This window comes from Macrotis lagotis, chromosome X, assembly GCF_037893015.1.
Source record: "Macrotis lagotis isolate mMagLag1 chromosome X, bilby.v1.9.chrom.fasta, whole genome shotgun sequence".
NCBI lineage: Eukaryota > Metazoa > Chordata > Mammalia > Peramelemorphia > Peramelidae > Macrotis > Macrotis lagotis.
The window spans coordinates 637,164,854-637,182,877 of NC_133666.1; the positions used below are offsets into that span (position 1 = coordinate 637,164,854).

General features: G+C 42.6%; 1 protein-coding gene across 1 annotated transcript in view; it reads left to right on the forward strand.

The window, feature by feature from the left end:
* The first annotated feature begins 3,087 nt into the window (after positions 1-3,087).
* The window catches only part of NCAN (neurocan), a 52,171-nt gene continuing 37,234 nt past the window's right edge, over positions 3,088-18,024 (forward strand). Inside the window, exons 1-6 of the mRNA XM_074200028.1 lie at positions 3,088-3,160; positions 9,746-10,141; positions 11,385-11,559; positions 11,940-12,067; positions 12,346-12,639; positions 16,149-16,901. Coding sequence (XP_074056129.1) covers positions 3,088-3,160; positions 9,746-10,141; positions 11,385-11,559; positions 11,940-12,067; positions 12,346-12,639; positions 16,149-16,901 — 1,819 coding nt within the window. The remainder of the gene's footprint in view (positions 3,161-9,745; positions 10,142-11,384; positions 11,560-11,939; positions 12,068-12,345; positions 12,640-16,148; positions 16,902-18,024) is intronic.

An 18,024-nucleotide genomic window follows, 5' to 3' on the forward strand; every position in this document is an offset into this window, starting at 1 on the left:
ATCTAGGAGTACATTGAGGCACTGACCCAAGATCACATAGGGAGTTAGTGGGAGAGAATGAACAAGAACCCAGGCCTCCTGATCCCACCCCTATAATTTTTTCTACTCTAAAATCTTTTCTTTGTTTTTTTTAGGGTTTTTTTTTTGCAAGGCAAACAGGGTTAAGTGGTTTGCCCAAGGCCACACAGCTAGATAATTATTAAGCGTTTGAGATGGGATTTGAACCCAGGTACTCCTAACTCCAGGGCTGGTGCTTTATCCACTACACCACCTAACCACCCCTCTAAAATCTTTTCTAATACCTTTCTGGGATTAGGCATTTCTGAGTCTGGAGCAGAATTGATTTCCTTAATGTGCTTTTTACATCTCTATAGTCCTTGCTTAGCCTTCACCAAGCCAGTCTCCCCCTTCCCAACCAGTGTCTTTGTTGGCTCTCATTTTCTGTAGAGCTCAGATGAAGCAGAAGCATTGAGTTCTGCAGCCAGCTAGGGCTAGGATAGAGGCTGGAACTGATACATACATTTCCTGTGTGGATTATCTGGGACAAGCTATAGCCTTTTGGGGGGCTGGTAGGGAGAATTTTCAGATCAGCTAGGTAGCACAGTAGATAGAGCACCAGGCTTGGAATCAGGAAGACCTGAGTGTTTGACCCCTGTGCAAGTCACTTAATCTTGTTTGCCTCATCAGTAAAATGAACTGGAGTTTTAAAATGGTAAAAACCACCCCTGTATCTTTGACAAAACCCCAAATAAGATCACAAAAAAAATCAGACAAAATAATCAGAGGCCCTTGCCTCCAAAACTGGGACCCTGTACGTGGGAAGTCTTCAAGAGTCAAAGAAGTGGTCAAGGGAGGATAGAGAAATGACCTTCAGACTGTAAGAAAGATGTAATGACTTTCCTCAGAGCCACCTCTTCAATGAAGTTTCTAGTATTTAACTAGAGAATAACTGTATATGTATATATATATATATATATATATATATATATATATATATATACAGGAATCATTTTTTGTATATATATTTGTTTATATATATACATACATATATATAAAGAGTATCTATATAGAGGACAACCACTCATTTTTGTGAACTTCTTTTGTTTTTTTTATATTGCCTAAAATTTTTTCCTGAATCCCTCTTCCTTCTAGCAATCCATTCTACATAGCAAATAATTTTTAAAAGAAAAAATCAAAAAAGAGAAAAAATCAGCAAAACCTATCAATACATTAAAAAAAGCTGAAAATATATTCAACAGTCTTACACCTATGGACCTCTTCCCTCCCTCATCTCTTCAAAGGAGTCAGAGGAGGACACATTCATTTTTTAAAATTTATTTTTATTAAAGATATTATATGAGTTTTACAATTTTCCCCCCGATCTTACTTCCCTCCCTCACTCCCCACCACGGAAAGCAATCTGTCAGTCTTTACTTTGTTTCCATGTTGTACCTTGATCCAAATTGGGTGTGATGAGAGAGAAATCATATCCTTAAAGAAGAGACAAGAAGTCTAAGAAGTAACAAGATCAGACAATAAGATATCTGTTTTTTCTAAATTAAAGGGAATAGTCCTTGAACTTTGTTCAAACTCCACAGCTCCTTATCTGGATACAGATGGCACTCTCCTTTGCAGACAGCCCAAAATTGCTCCCAATTGTTGCACTGATGGAATGAGTGAGTCCTTCTAGGTTGATCATCACTCCCATGTTGCTGTTAGGGTGTACAGTGTTTTTCTAGTTTTGCTCATCTCACTCAGCATCAGTTCATGCAAATCCCTCCAGGCTTCCCTGAAATCCCATCCCTCCTGGTTTCTAATAGAACAATAGGGACACATTCATTTTTAGAACTGATCTGATTCACCATCTCAAAAGGATTAGCAAAAACTCTAGGGTGAGCTTTAGCTTCAGGGCAGATCATAGGTCCTGTCTGTCTATTATTCTGGGCAAGTGGGATCTGGGGTGAGATGATAATTTCATGTAGGATTTCTGGTTTAAGTCAGCAATGGTTGACATCTCCTCAATTCCAGAGAATCTAGGTTGTGCCATCAAGAAGTTGGAGTGGAAGATGGTACTGCAAATTCAGGAAGCTAAAAAGATTAGGCCCAGAGAAACACAAGGAAGAAGAAAAAAGGAATAAGAAAGAAAAGGTAATGAGATTATAAAAGATACAGAAGACTGAGATAGAGAGGCCAAGAAAGATAAGACCTGGAGAGAGAAAGAGAGAGAGAGAGAGAGAGAGAGAGAGAATGAACCAGAAAGAAAGAGACCTAGAAGCATAGACAAGGTATTTGACCAGATTAGAAATGAAAAGAGAGACATTGTGAGGCAGATAATGGTTGTGGGAGAGTGAGAATGGTGCTTCTTATTGCCCTGGGGATGGATCGTCCACTCATTATTTTGAAGATGTACATACACTGCACTGACCTTGGCAGTACCTTCCAGAATCAGTATCCTTGGCATACAGCTTATTGAGATGATGAGGGTAGGTGAGATAGAGGGAATTACCATTTTCTTCTTACAAAATAGATGGACATATCCTTGAACCTTGGGAATCATTGTGTATAGTCTGGGACAGAAGGTTCTTGTGTGGGGATAAGAGGGTAGTACTTTGCCCTGGTTGGAAAAACATTGATATATATACTCAGTGGTTCCTCTATGTGGAGAAAGTGGTCTAAACCTTTGGGAATCACACATGTTTGGTGTTCAGTTTGGAGGTGGGACTTCTAGGGATGCAGGAATCATTTTTGTATAGTATTGTATTGAGAAAGGGGAGGAGATGGGCCTGGATGCATTGTAATATGAAGCCCCTCTATAGAGAGGAATAGGACAAAGGTTGTCCAACTGCTCTGGAGCTACTTAGGGAGAGGAAGGTCACTTTGGGATGTTATAAAAAGGACACTAAATCCCTAGAGCTGTGAATCCACTTGGCCTTTTCAATAGCCCTTCTGGCCTCATTTTGCTAGAAGACTTGAATACAGCTACCTCAAAGCCAACTTATTGCTGAAAGGTTATTAACCAGGAACTGAGATTGAGAGAAAGCTCATCTTCCTTCCTCTCTCCTACCCCCTTTTTTTTACAGGTTCAGGATGGGGAGCCCATATTTCTGGGCTGCCCGTGGCCTGTTGCTCCAGCTGTTATTGTTCTGGGCCTGGGGGCAGGGTAAGTGGTACCTGGGGTAACTGGGAAGAATCAAGGGCAGGAAGGGGTGGGGAATCTCTGCCCATGCTCTGATACTCTCAGTCTGCTCTCTCCTTTTCTGTGGCATTCTTTTCTTCCTTGGATCCCAAGACAGGGATCCAGCTCTGGGCTGCAGAAGGTCCAGGGGTTTTTGGAGAACTAGATCTTGTCTGAATCCCCAACTCCACTATAGAGGAGTTTGAGTCTTTTGGCTGCCTGAGTTAAAGACTTCTGTTGCTGTCTATGTACACTCCCCAATAGGCGCAGCTAGGTGTCACAGTGGATAGAACACTGGCCTTGGAGTCAAGAAGACTAAAGTTTGAATCTCGCCTCAGACACTTGATACTCACTAGCTGTGTGACCTTGGGCTAATCACTTAACTCCGACTGCCTCACATCCAGGGCTATCTCCAGTCTTCCTGATTCATATCTGATCACTGGACCCAGATGACTGGAGGAGAAAGTGAGACTAGTGACTTAGCACAGCATCCCCTCACTCAGATCCAATTCACGTACTTGCTGGCATCATCTCCCTGATGTCATGGTTCTCTTCAAGAAGAAGGACAAATATCATCATCCTCCTCAATTCCATGATATGATTTCAGATTTTGCCCCAGCCCTATTTGATCCTATTTATATGCCTCATTTGCAAATAGGTGTTTGACTGTTGTTTGTCTCATTAATCTGTGATCTCCTTGAGAAAAGGGACTAGTTTTTCCCCCTTTTTTTGTTCCAGTGCTTAGCATTGTCCTTATCACATATAATTAGGTGCTTAATAAATGCTTTTTGACTTGATTTCCCTGTTCCAGCCCACAAAGGTTCCCCCTTGTGCCACAGCAGTCTAAACTTTAACTAATCTATGGTGGGAATCACCTTCCCAGTAACTTTCCAGGCCTATCCTCAAGCATTTCATTCTAGAAACTAAACTCCCATATCTAAATACTGCCTGTAAATACTGCCTGTAGCTACCACCATTCCATCTCTTTGCTTCATCATAGAGTTTAGACATAGATATTGATTTACAAAGAAAGAATTAAAATGCTAGAAATATGATATTGACAATAATAAAATATAGGCTGAGTCCCTAACAGGAAAAATATATAGGCATATACTGACAAATAATTACTCCAAAATGACCATATCCCAAACTGAATTTACTTTGAAAGTTTCATGTGCTGTGTTGTATGTGCTGTGTTGTTGTAGTCTGTTCATACAAAGGTAGGGTTTTTTTGATGATAGAAATGGTTAAAACTCAGCTTGATTCTAGCCCCATTCAAGTTTTATACAGATCAACTTAGGGGACAAGGACTAGTTCATATAATAATGCCCCTAATTTAAAAGGAAATATGGAAAACTGTCCCTCAATATTCTCTACTCTCCTGCCTGTTTTCCCTTCTAATCAGAATCTTACCCTCCCTCTCCTGGAAGGGTGGAAGACAGAAATGCTCAGATCTGCCCAGCTTCAGGGAGGGAAGGAAATGACCCTATGAGGCCTCTGAAGCTGCCAGAGAATATACTTATGCAAATCTATGCAAACTTGCACATGTCCTCATTAACACTGTCATGCACCTGATAGACCCTTCCAGTGAAAGCCTCTTAGGACTTGGAGGAGAGAAAAGGGATAGGAATGGGGGTGGGGAAGACACAATAAGCCTTTCAGGGTGCAGCAAGCCTGCTGTCATTGGTTACCACCAGGATAGGATATGCATAAGAAAAGGGTAGCTAGCAAAGGATGGTCTTATTAATTCACAACTTATTTAGTGTATCTCCAACACAGAGACCTTTGAATGCTGGTAGAGATATATAGTATGGCTAAGTGCTGGTCCCTGTCTTCATGGAGCTTATAGTCAAATGAGATGGTGAAACCCACACAAATAACTATAATGCAAATGATAATTTTTAAAAGAATAACATATATTAAATGATAAATTAGCCAGAGAGAGATTCAAAATACTTAAGATCTAAGTGATAAGGTCATTACTGACCAGAGACATCAGGGAAGGCTTTGTGGAGGAAGTGGCATTTGAATTTAGTTTTAAAGGATAGATAGTAATTAAACACCTAAAGGTGATGGAGGATGAGAAATAGTGTGGAGAAAGACACAAGAGTAATAGATCACAGTGTACTTTTGAGAAGAGTAGCTCAGAATACTTCAAAATATGTCAAACTAGAAAGAAATTAAGAGATTTTCTAATCTTGTCCTTTCCTTTCATAGATATGAAAATAAAGTCCCAGAGAAGGAAAGGGATCAGACTCAAAACCAGGTTAATCTGATTGCTAGGTCAATGATAAAACACTGTGTTTAGATTCAGAGGATTTTACTACTTGATGATGATGATGATGATGATGATATTAGCTTACATTTATACAGCATTTATTAAATGTCAGACACTATGCTAAATGCTTTACAAATATCTCATTTTATCCTCACAACAATTTTGGGAGGTCGATGCCAGAATTATTTTTCTCATTTTACAGATGAGGAAACTGAGACAAACAGTAATAAAGTGACTTGTGTAGGCATACCACTAGTATGTATTTGAAAACAGATTTGAACTAAGTATTTTAGACCCAGCACTCTACCCACTGTGTGACCTAGCCGGCTAACAAGTCACTTAACCTCTAAGGGTCTTAGTTTGATCATCTGTAAAATGAGATGATTTCGTAGAACCCTTTCTGCTTTAAAGCTATAATCCTGTGATCTCTCCTCCACCATGTAGTCTCATCCATGGGCCCCAGGGACCTGTCATCCAAAAGATAGCTGTTTCCATTCTTACTTCTCATGAGGTTATAGAGTCAGGATAGTCTTGACTTGGAACCTTCATATGGCTCCTCTCCACCCAGTGTTGATGGCCATGTTCCTTGGCAGATTCTTCTGCCAGTGGCAACTGTCTGGCTGCTCATTACTGCGTAAGCCAGTGAGAAGACAAATGTGACTTCCAACCTACTCTGCCAAGAGTTTGGAGAGGCATTGCCTGTTTGTCAACCCCTGATTCCACTCACTTATCCTCATCATCTTCTCTTCTCTGTCTCTGGCATTGATCTGAACATCACTTCTGGAGTTTGAAGCATCACCTCCTGAGCATCACTTCCTGCCCCTTATCTTGGACTGATCTAGGATAACCTTTCTATTCAGAGCAGGACATTACTGCCATGGAGACAACTCATCTGGAGTTTCTTCTGAGCTGGAAATGAATTTCACTCCACTTTACAGAAGCCAAGAACTGGCTCTCATCCCCGAGTACAACTCTGTTATGAGATAGTCTGCAAAAGGGAGTGGAACCTAAGATGATAACTTCTTTGTGAAAAGGAGAAGCCCTAGACATTCCTAGACCAGTCTCATGAACCCAAGGAACAGAGGATTAAGGCAGGATTGGCTCCCAGGCCAATTTTGAAGAGATAAGTAAGTAAAGAAAGGCTCAGAAAGAGAGTCAGCCTGTCCTCAATGATATTTCAATGAACCTGTGAAACCATTTTAGAGTTAGATACCTTAGAGATCATTAAATTCAATCTTTTCCTTATATATATGAAAAACACTAGGGATGAGAGATGTATTCAAACAGATAAAATTTGATCCCTAATCTTCCTGACTCTAGGAATAACACTATCCACTATATCACTTCATTATATTTTACCAGGGAACTCTTTGATCATGAGATAGAGTCCCCCCACCCAACCTAGTGTTCTTCACTTTAATAGCCCCCTCAACCCTAGTATCCTTGGGGATAAGGCCCAGTCTGCTCCCAACAACTTTTTGACTTATCTGAGCTCTGAGAGGAGAGGAAGAGATGCTCCAATGACCTAGGAAGCTCAGATTCTGCTCCTGACTGCCACTGACCTTGACCAAGTAATGTCTGTCTCCCCTCAATTTGCTCATTTGTAAGATGAAAATATTTGTTTGAGATCCCTTCCAGATCTGACATTCTTTGATTTAAAAATCAGATAATTAAATGTGAAAACATTTTGGAAATAAGCTCTTTGGGAGTAACACTCTATAAAAGTGAGGTGAACCCCAGTAAGGATGAGACTATTGGAGCTTGTTCCAAGGACACTAAAATGGCACTCAAAGAACTTGTGTGGGTAGAAATCACTAACTTAGCCCCTAGTTATCTAGAATAGTTGACAATAGGAGGTTACCTTTATGGGACTATCTTTTCCCCATCCCCTTCATCCCAAGTGAGTGTGTCACAAGCTCAGTCCTGTACTATTCTCTCCCCATTCACCAGTTATTTTCTCTGCTTCTCCCTCATCCCTGCCCCAGCAAAAGACTCAGAAATAACACCTTGGGGTTTCCGCCCCTATATCTGAGGTTCTCTAGTTCTTCACCACAGAGTGATGGCTTTCCTCCCATTTAAATGACTTGGTCTTTAACAGTTGATTCAAGAGCACCTTCATGCTACTTACCCTGGGCCCTACAATTACTAGCTACATATGTGTGTGATGGACCATGATGGGTTTAAAGCCGGAAGGGTCCTCAGAGCTTATCTAATCCATCCCCCTTCATTTTAAAGATGAGACAACTGAAACCCAGAGAGATTATATGAATCATCCATAGTCATTGTGTGACTTCATCCAGGAGATGGATGTTCCTAGCCCCAGCTCTAGTAGTGGCAAAGCTTGTGAGGCAGTTCATGCAATGAATAGAATGTTAATATTAGAGTTAAGAAGTTCATATCTGTCCACAGATAATGGCCTAGCTTTGTGACCCTGGGCAAATCAATTAATTTCTGCCTCAATTTTGTTATCTGTAAAATGGGATCAATAAGAGCCACTGTCTCCCAGGATTATGAGAAGAATCCAATGGGATTGCATTTGTGAAGCTCTTAGTATAATTTGAAGCACTATTTAAATACTGGTTTACTGACACACTCTATTGGGCTATGTTGTTTTTCAGTAAATAGTGCTAGATTTGGAATCAAGAAAAATCCTACTCACTAATTATCTGATCTTGGACAAGTCACTTGCCTCTCTAAACCTCCATTTCTGGTCTGAAAAGTAGAAGTAGTAAAATTAGTGATAACTACTTCAGGCATGGAAGAACTGTGTTTTATATGAGTAAAGAGCCTACCCATCCTCAGGTCCATAAGAACCAGGGTTCCTCATCTTTCTAAGTGTCCTCCACCCCTTGGTCAGTCACACAGATAAAACCAGTGAAGAAAGGCTCAGAGAGAGTCCTCAGAGATCCCCTTTCTTTTCTTTTCTTTTTCTGTTTTTTGCAAGGCAAATGGGGTTAAGTGGCTTGCCCAAGGCCACACAGCTAGGTAATTATTAAGTGTCTGAGACCGGATTTGAACCCAGGTACTCCTGACTCCAGGGTCCGTGCTTTATCCACTGCGCCACCTAGCCGCCCCCATCCCCTTTCTTAAGATTATATTTGTAAAGGCCCGAAATAAGCAAGGAAGAAAACAAAAATTTATTAAGCACCTATTATATTCTGGACACTCTACTAAGTGCTTTTCAAATATTATTTCATTTGATCCTCACACCAACACTAAGGAGATAGGTATTATTATTCTCCCTATTCCACAGATGAGGAAAATGAGGCAGACAGAGAGGTTAAATGATTTGCCCAGACTTACACAGCTAGTTCATTTCTGAGGTCACATTTGAATTCAGGTCTTCACAACTCCAAGATCAGTGCTTTATCCTCTGCATCATCTACCCACTGCTGGTCATGTTATAAAGATATAAAACAAACTATAAAAAATATATTAAATAATATAAAATATATAAATAATATAAACTATATAAATAATAAGCACCCAGCATACTGACTTGCACACAGTAGGTATTCAAAAACAGCTAGGCCCTGATTAGAGTGAATAATGGATTCTCTGAAGTGATAGCATATATTTGAATATGCATTATTCAGAATTATAATTATGTAAAATATGGTTATTGGTTCCAGCTCAATAGAAATATGCAATGCTAATTTGAATAATTTGACCACTTCAGAGAATTTGCTATTCTACCTAATCAGGGTGTAGTGGTAAATATTTATTAAATTAAAGGATAGGAAAAGAGTAAAAAGAATACCCTTCCTCATGATTGTTGTCATGTCTGATTCTTTATGACTTCATGGATAATATCACACCAACACTATCCATGGGGTTTTCTTGGCAAAGATACTTCAATGTTTAGCCATTTCCCTCTCCTGTGGGTCAGGGTAAACAGAGGTTAAGTGACTTGCCCAGGGTCTCACAGCTACTAAGTAAATGAGGTCAGCTTTGTACTCTGGTCTTCCTGAGTGTTCTATCCAGAGTGCTACCCACTGTTTCACCTAGCTGCCTCCCTCATGATACATGGGTTCCAACCCCAGCTCCAATATTCTGCTTTGGATCATTTGGACCATTCAAGGACTTGGTTTCTTTGTCTATAAATGATTGCACAGAGGCTTCCACTTCTGGCTTTTTGTGTTCTAAGAATCCATCTGTGATTCTTTTTACATCAAATGAGGAAGGGGACCAGTTATGTAAGGCTAGAGGGAAAGTGGTGGTTGGACTGAAGTACATGACCTCTGGATTCTATTTTAGCAAGACTAAAATCACTCTTGTTTCCTCTGGCTCAGGAACCCAGGATAGTGAAGAAGTGATCCGAATTCAGAAGGTGACCCATGGTACTGTGCGGGCAGGGCTAGCAGAGCTGGTGGCTCTACCATGCCTCTTTGTGCTCCAACACCCACGGGAGCCTGGCCCTCTGCACGACCCAGCTCGGGTCAAGTGGACCAAGGTTCGGGCTGCCTCAGGTCAGAGGGTGGAAGTACCAGTCCTGGTAGCTAAGGACAATGTGGTAAAGGTGGCACGTGGCTGGCAGGGTCGGGTGTCACTGCCTGGTTACTCGAAGGACCGTTCCAATGCCACCCTGGTGCTGGGGCCCCTGCGGTCCAGTGATGCTGGCCTCTACCGCTGTGAGGTAGTGACTGGCATTGAGGATGAACAGGACCTGCTACCCCTGGAAGTGACTGGTCAGTACTTGTCTGGGGGGCTGGGTAGCCTTACTGGTCTTTGGCCGAAAGCTAGAGGAAGCTCTGAAAAGTGAGACTCTTGTGGATTATGAAAAGCAAAACCCAGTGAATTATTTATTCTTCTCTCCTTCCCTTCTCCCTCAGGTGCTCAGTAAGACAGGAAGGGGACCTGCAGTCAAAGTGTCTCCCCATTTTATTCCCCATCTCCCTTTACTACAAAGCAGGAAGAGGGAAAATAAAAAGAGGAAGGGGAGGCAAGAAATAGGAGATGAGAGTATTATACAGATGTTTATCACCTTCACAGAGATAATAAATTGCTGGCAAGAGAAGGGACTAGGAGGGAGGTAGAGTCAATAATTGTAGAATTATTATTGTTATTTTATTAGTGATTTTATTAGCACAGGGAGTTCCCCTTTGAGGGCTTCTCTCTAACATAGATAGAGGTAACTCCTTTGCAAATGAACATTTTAGAGAATTGTTTGGACCCCTGAGAAATGAGGTGACTTTCCCAAAGTCTCCCAATGAATCTGTGTCTGGGGAAGAACTTGAACCAGCATCTTCCCAACTCTTGTGATTTTCATAAACCCTAAACATGAAATAGAATCAGAATTTATGTAAATGAATGGAACAAATATGAAATTATGGAATACATAGGATTAATATATTTTGAACAATCTAACTCACAATGCAGATGACTTCCAGAACTAGTCTCAGCTGCCTCTAGGATTATATATCATAGCTTTGAGAGCTATTGTTCTAGAGATGAAGAGACTTGAAAAAGGTTGGAAAGGACAGGCTCAGAGGAATTTGGGAAGTATGGAGAAAGCTGAAGATTAGACTTTATGTGAATTCACAGTTTTACAGTGTGGAAGAAGGGATACAAAAACTACAGATAAGCAACTTGGATATACATATCAGTCTGACAGGAGTAATCCTAGCTTGGGAAAGGTTAATCAGGGAAGGCTTCTTGGAAGTGAAGACAGTCCCAAGTAGAGAGGTTTGCCCTGATGGTGAGAATGATGATGACAATAACATAGCAACTACCATAGAGATAGAGTTTTAAGATTTGAAAAGTATATTATATACATTATCACTATGACCTCTTAGTGGGAGATATTATGGGAGATACTATGGGAGTCTCCCTATGGGACTGAAGGTTTGAAGTGTTCTTAATATCCCTCTCCACTTCCCTGAGTCCCCTGCCCATAATGTCCCTCTTCCATCCATTCCTGCATTCTCCCAGGTGTTGTTTTCCACTATCGGGCTTCCTTGGGTCGCTATACCTTGAACTTCCAGGCAGCTCGAGAAGCTTGCCGCCGCAACTCTGCTGTCATTGCAGCCCCCCGCCATCTGCAGGCTGCCTTTGAGGATGGCTATGACAACTGTGATGCTGGCTGGCTGTCTGACCGCAGCGTCCGGTGAGTGGGCCTTGGAAAATGGGATGGGTTGGAGCCACCAACATCAGGATAGCAGCAAATTGTGCCAGCCCCTCAAAGCTGTGGGTACTGCTTGAAGGTGGTGGTAAGGGAGACCTGTTGACTTTAGGGAAATGGATGTTGGATCCTAGAGATCCAAGAGAAGAAAGGGGCCTCAAGGTTCATTTGTTTGCTCTTTCAATGGTCATCCCTTTATCTCTGTCCACCTACTTCAGGAAGGTGAGAAGGTGATCTGAGCTCCAAAGGGTACAACTAACCTTTAATCCCTGAGAACTCATGTCTGTCTCTCTTATTCCAATATCCCAGGGGGATGGAACACGATATACCCATTAACTTGCTAACTAGAATTGGTCTTCTCTTAGGTATCCCATTACATTATCTAGGCCTGGTTGTTATGGAGACCGGAACAGCCTACCAGGCGTCCGTAGCTATGGTCGACGAGATCCTCACGAGCTCTATGATGTGTATTGTTTTGCCCGAGAACTGAGAGGCAAGTAAAAGGCCTGTCAATTCCAGTCCAGGACTTTCTATTGCCCACCCTGAACTCATGCCATGTCTGCCACCCCATGTCTTTTCCAACCCTTGCAACCGAGGAAGCTTAAGTAACAAACACACATGTATTATTCTAACTCACATGCCCACCCCAGCTGGGGTCCTTTAAACTGAAAACTTCCCTCTCCACCACTTCCCATACTATCCCCTCCATCTTGTTCAGTTTGGGATGTCTGAGACCCAGAATGACCTTCATCCTTCTGTTCCTCCTGGTAGGAGAAGTCTTCTATGTGTCACCACCCAGCCGACTCACCTTGTGGGGAGCCCGGGCTCAGTGCCAGAGCCAAGGAGCTGTTCTGGCCACTGTGGGTCACCTCTACTTGGCCTGGCAGGAGGGCCTAGACCAATGTGACCCAGGTTGGCTGGCAGATGGTAGTGTTCGTTATCCCATTCAGACACCCAGGCGACGCTGTGGTGGTGAAGCTCCTGGGGTCCGGACCCTCTACAATTTCTCCAACCGCACTGGTTTTCCTGAGCCTTCAGTCAAGTTTGATGCCTACTGTTATCGTGGTAGGCATTCCTTCAACAAACATGCTAAATGCTTGGGCTCTAAAGACAAAAATGAAATCAAATCTACTCTAAGGACACTGGAAGAGGGATTAGAAAGGGAGATATGGAAGTAGGGATTACTCTAACCCCAGGGCAGAGTTTTGGTTTTATTTCCCCTTTCCTCTCACCTATTTCTCCTGGAGAGGCAATTTCCAAATATCTGATCTCACTTCCTACAAGTTGATAAATTATTGGGGTTATAGTCTATTATATTTGGCCAAGAGTTATGAATTTCTTTTCTTTTCTAGGTGGGCTAATGATTTTCAATCTGATCCCCTAATTTAAGTCTGGACCCTAGCTCAAAACTGAGCCTCAACCCTATCAGTTAGCTCTGAAATATGTGATGTTGATCGTAATTTAGGACTTGATTGAAGAGTACTGTATCTCCACTCTAGGAACTCCATACCCTAGCATCCATCAGCTTTGTATCCAAGTTGGCCTACTGAGGCTTCAGAGATAACTACTCAGTCACTCGGCAAACATTTATAATGCACCTTCTGTGTAATATTTTATCTTGAAGGTAATAGAGAACTACCGGATTTATTGAGTAGGGGAGTAATATGATTAGTCCTGGAAGATAAATTAGCAGCTTTTTTGAGGTTGTACTGCAATGAGGAGAGACTTGAGGCAGGTAAAACCCACCAGCAGGCTATTGTAGTAGTTCAGAGGTGAGATGATGAGAGCCTACACTAGGGTGCAGTGTCAGAGGAGAGAATGGGGTCATATGAGAGATCTTCTAGAGGTAAAATCTACAGATTTTAGCAAGAGATCAGATAAGGGAAGTGAGAGATAGTGAGCAATTGGGGATAACACCTAGGTGGAGAACCTGGGGGTAAATGATGATATCTTCAGTAGAAATAAAGAGGTCAGGAAGAAAGGAGGGTTTTGGAGGGAAAGATAATAAGTTCAGTTATAGATATATTGAGTTTAAGATAACTACTCACTATCCAGTTTGAGATGTGCAAGATTAGGTCTTGTCCACCTCAGGGTAAGAGGAAAAGGTTGTAGTTCTTCACTTCCTACTTGACCCACATTTTTCCAGCTCTGATTGGAACAAAGAATAAGCAAGAATCAGCGAAAACTTGGAAATGCACAAGTTTCTAAGCTTCCCAGATTCTTTGTCCCAGTCACTTCTGGGAAGTCTGTTATGCCAGAGTCACAGAATCTCAGGTGGAGAAATTAGACCTTAGACTATAGAATGTCAGAACTGATTTTACAGAGGAGGAAACTGAGGACCAGAGAGAAGTGATTTGCACAAAGTCACACAGCAAGGGAGTGATAAACCAGGACAAAGAATCTTCATATCCTGATTACTAGTCCAAGCCTCCATAGTAATAACATTTATGTAAAATTAGATACATAGATAGTTAAGTAGGTAATTGGGTAGATAGATAGATAGATAGATAGATAGATATAGATAGATGAATGATGGATGGATAGATATATAGAAGTTTGCAAAGTATTTTATATGTGCTATCTTATTCAGTTCCTACAGCAACACTGTGAGGCAATATTATCCTTATTTCACAGATAAGGAAACTGAGGCAGATGGTGGTTAAGTGACAGAGTCACATGGCTAACTAGAGGTGCCCCAATCTCTATACTATGGAAGACATGTCTGCAATTTCCTGAAACAAAAGAATAGTTGGGAGGATCCTAGATTCATAAGTTAGAGTTGGAAGGGAAATTGAACCTCCAATTTAACCTACATAGATCTTGCATGCAAAAAGTTATATGCTGTCTTCCCAATTAGAATGGGAGCATCTTGAGAGCAGGGACTTGTTTTGCCTTCTTTTATATCCCCAGGGCTTAATATACTGCCTGGTACAGAGAAAGCATCTAACAAAAATTTACTGACTGAATGGAGGCCTTCTAGTACAATTCCCCCCATTTTATCATTATGGAAACTGAGACCCATGGAGGTTAAATGACTTGCCAAGATCACACAGGTAGTAAGGGTCAGAGACGACCAGGGAAAGGTGATCACCCTTCAGGGTCAGTGTGCCTAGAAGGTACGGTTGGCTTTTGGGGACTAATCACTCTTTTCCCTTCCCCCCAAGCCTATACTACCAGGTTTGATTAAAGTGTGATTAAGCTCTATAATCTTATTGTCCTGACCCCTGACATAAGACCTTATTCCTACTGAGAGACCCTCTTCCTCTTCCATCCCCTGTGCTTGTCTCCCAGTTGCTACTGAAAGAGAGCCAGAGCAAAGAATCCCCATTTAAGGAGTGTGGGATATGATGAGACCACAGGCCCTAGGGAGAGAGGAGAGGATGGGGACCAAATGATCTCTCAGGTTCTTCCCAGCCCTGACAGTCTAAGTTTAGCTTTAAAACCCTTGAAGCTCTGACGGTTCCTCCCAGCTCTGACATCCTGTTTCTCACATTTTCTGTTCTAAGGACCCTCTCAGCTTTGTCATTCTGTGTTCTAAGGGTCCTCTCCACTCTGACTTTCAGTGTTCTAAGGACTCTCCCACCTCTGACCTTCTGAGTTCTAAGACCTTTCCCAGCTCTGATATCCTGAGTTCTAAGGACCCTCCCAGATCTGACATTTTCTGTTCTAAGGCCCTTTCCAGCTCTGACCTTGTACATTTTAGAGTTCTTCTCACTGACCTTCTCTAACATTCCCTTTCATGGAATCCAGGCCCCAGTCTCCTTGCTGCTCCCCTTCTTCTCCCTCCCCCTACTTTCACCTCTCAGCCGCCAGCAAGTTCCGTCTGCACAGCTCACATTCCCTATTTTTGGCTGGAACAGAACATATTGGGACAGGATATATTTATCCCCATCTCTGGCTGCCTTGGGGGATCCACAGGTTCTGTTCCCGACTGAATTGTTAGGGGAGGATTATTTGGGATGAAAAAGGAAATACTGTCCTGTCCCAGCCTGTCTCTCCTATCTTCTCCTCTCCCACTCCCAATCCAGTCCAAGCTTTCAGTTTTGCATTCCTGGTTTCTGAAAAAGACCCCAAAATTGTCCCAGTCCCCCTGGTTGCAAATGCTAGTTTTCCCTGAGACTACTTCCTTTACATCATGTCCCAAATCCAATCCTTCCTCAAATCTGTCAATTCTCCTTCAGTGATATCATTTTCACCATTCCTTTCTTTTCACTTTCTGCCATTAAGGAGTTTCTGGTCTTGTCCACAGCTAAGAAAAATCAGAGCTGCATCTGTCAATGCTTTCTTCACAGTAGCTAGTGCGACCCAAAGTGACAAAGTGGTTAGAACACTATTCTTGGAATCAAAAAGACGAGTTAAATCTAAAAGTGCTTAGGCATTTTCTAGCTGGGTGACCCTGAGCAAGTCACTTCACCTCTATCTGCCTCAGTTTCTGCATCTGTAAAATGAAAATAATAATATAACCTACTTTAAAGAGTTGTTATGAGGATGATATGAAATCATAATTATAAAGTGGTATGTAAATGCTAACAGTTATTGCTGCTGAAGTCTTGGTGTTCTTGATTCTCTTACAGCCCATCATCCCACATCTCCACCCAGGTACCGAGATAACCCTGCTGCTGCTGGGGAAAACCTAGAGGCTCTGTCTGCAGAGGATCTGCCCATCACAGGCCAAGAGAATGTCTTGCCCCTGGACTCCCAGGAAACTCTGGTGTTCAGTGGGGTCCCTGATGAACAGTTCCAGGACCCCTCCTCCCTGCTTCCCAATGAAGCTGGGTCTGGAAAGGCAGGGGGGACCCCAGTTCCATTCCTTGGTACACCTCCCTTGGTCAGAACCAGGCCCCAGGGGCCAGAGCTGACCAGAAAAGAGGATCCACAGCTGAATATGGTAGACAGAGCACACATGCCCGAAGGTTTCCAAATAGAGACGGTCTTCCCAGAGGGCACAGAAATTCAAAACTCATCCATGGGAGAGACAGAAGATGCCACCCCAAATCCAAGACTCACAGATGACCTTAAAACCAAGGGGACTGTGGCATCTGTCACTGAAATGGGCATGGAATCAGATGCCCAACCAGGGAGCAGCACTGGGATGACTCCAGTGGGCACCACAGCCAGGAGGAGGGGTCTGAATGGACGGTATTTCCAGCAGCAGCTGGAGCAAGCAACCTCCATGATGGGGTGGGGCATCAGGACAGATGCAAGCCCCACTCCTTCAAGCACCAAGGAGATTGGAAACCATGTGGAGTTGACCCTAATGACAGCCACTGGGCCCACGCTGGGTCCCCAGAGCACTCTGTCCAATGAGGTGGACAGACCCCAATCTAGTGAGTATCTCACCCCAACCAGAGCCTTTGGAGGGGACTCTGAAGCTGGAAATTCTCCAGAACCCCTTGAGGTCAACACCATCCTGAGAAACTCCTCTATGTAGCTCCTTGGAGAACCCTAGGTCTAAAGGGGGACTCACCAGGGAATTCAGAACACATTTAATCCAAACTCTTCATTCCTCAAAAAAGTTTCTTCTCTAGCTTCCCCAACAAAGGGTCATCCAGCCATTGCCTATAGACACCCAGGAGAGGAAATCTGCTATTTCCCAAGTTGTCCCATTCCCTCAGGGAAAGCTCTAATTGTTAGGAAGCAAGCCTAAGTTTACCTTTTTGTAAATTCTACTAATTGTTCTGTCTGCTGGGGAAGCAGAAAAAAATCTAATTCCTCTTCTAAATGACAGGTCTTCAGCTCTACAGGGACCCAGACAGCCCTTCCTCTTTCCTCTTCCTCCTCCAAGGTTTCTAATCTGTAGGCCAACACCCCACTTTCTTTAGAGCATCCTACTCTGCCACGACCCTTAAGGTGGATCTCAGCAGAAGACCTTCCTTATCCATGGCCTGGTAGAGTGAACTTCCCAAAAGCCCCTGAGTACTCAGAATGCTAGTGAGGGCCCCTTGTAAGGGTCCCAACCCTCTCTTGATGTTCCCCAGCAGCTTGATGTTCCCCAGTATTTTCTATAGGTTAGAATGAAGCCCAGGAGAAACACAACCCCATATGAAGTGAAGGCCTCTTTCTAGAGTCTCTGAGAATAGTGTTAGAGCTAGGAGGAATCTTAGAACATAGTCTAAAAAATATCAAGACTGGAGATCATCCAGTCCAAACTTTTCAGCCTGCAGAGGAGACTGAGACCCAGAGGGAGGAAATCAGTGGTCTATAGTCATTTTGGCTATTGAAAAGCCATGGAAGGAAGAAAGAAAGGTTTAGATAGAAAATAGCTATCCTCTAAGCTAGCATTGGTGTCTCCATCCAGCTAGGTCTGAGGGCTGGAAAACCTTGATTCTCTCCTGGTTCTATTACTAACTTCTAGCATGACCTTGGGCAAGTTTCCCATTTGTCTCTAAGATCTCTTCCAGTTCTGATATTTTGTATTCTATCAAGCCTTTCTGTGCCCAGATTAAGGTA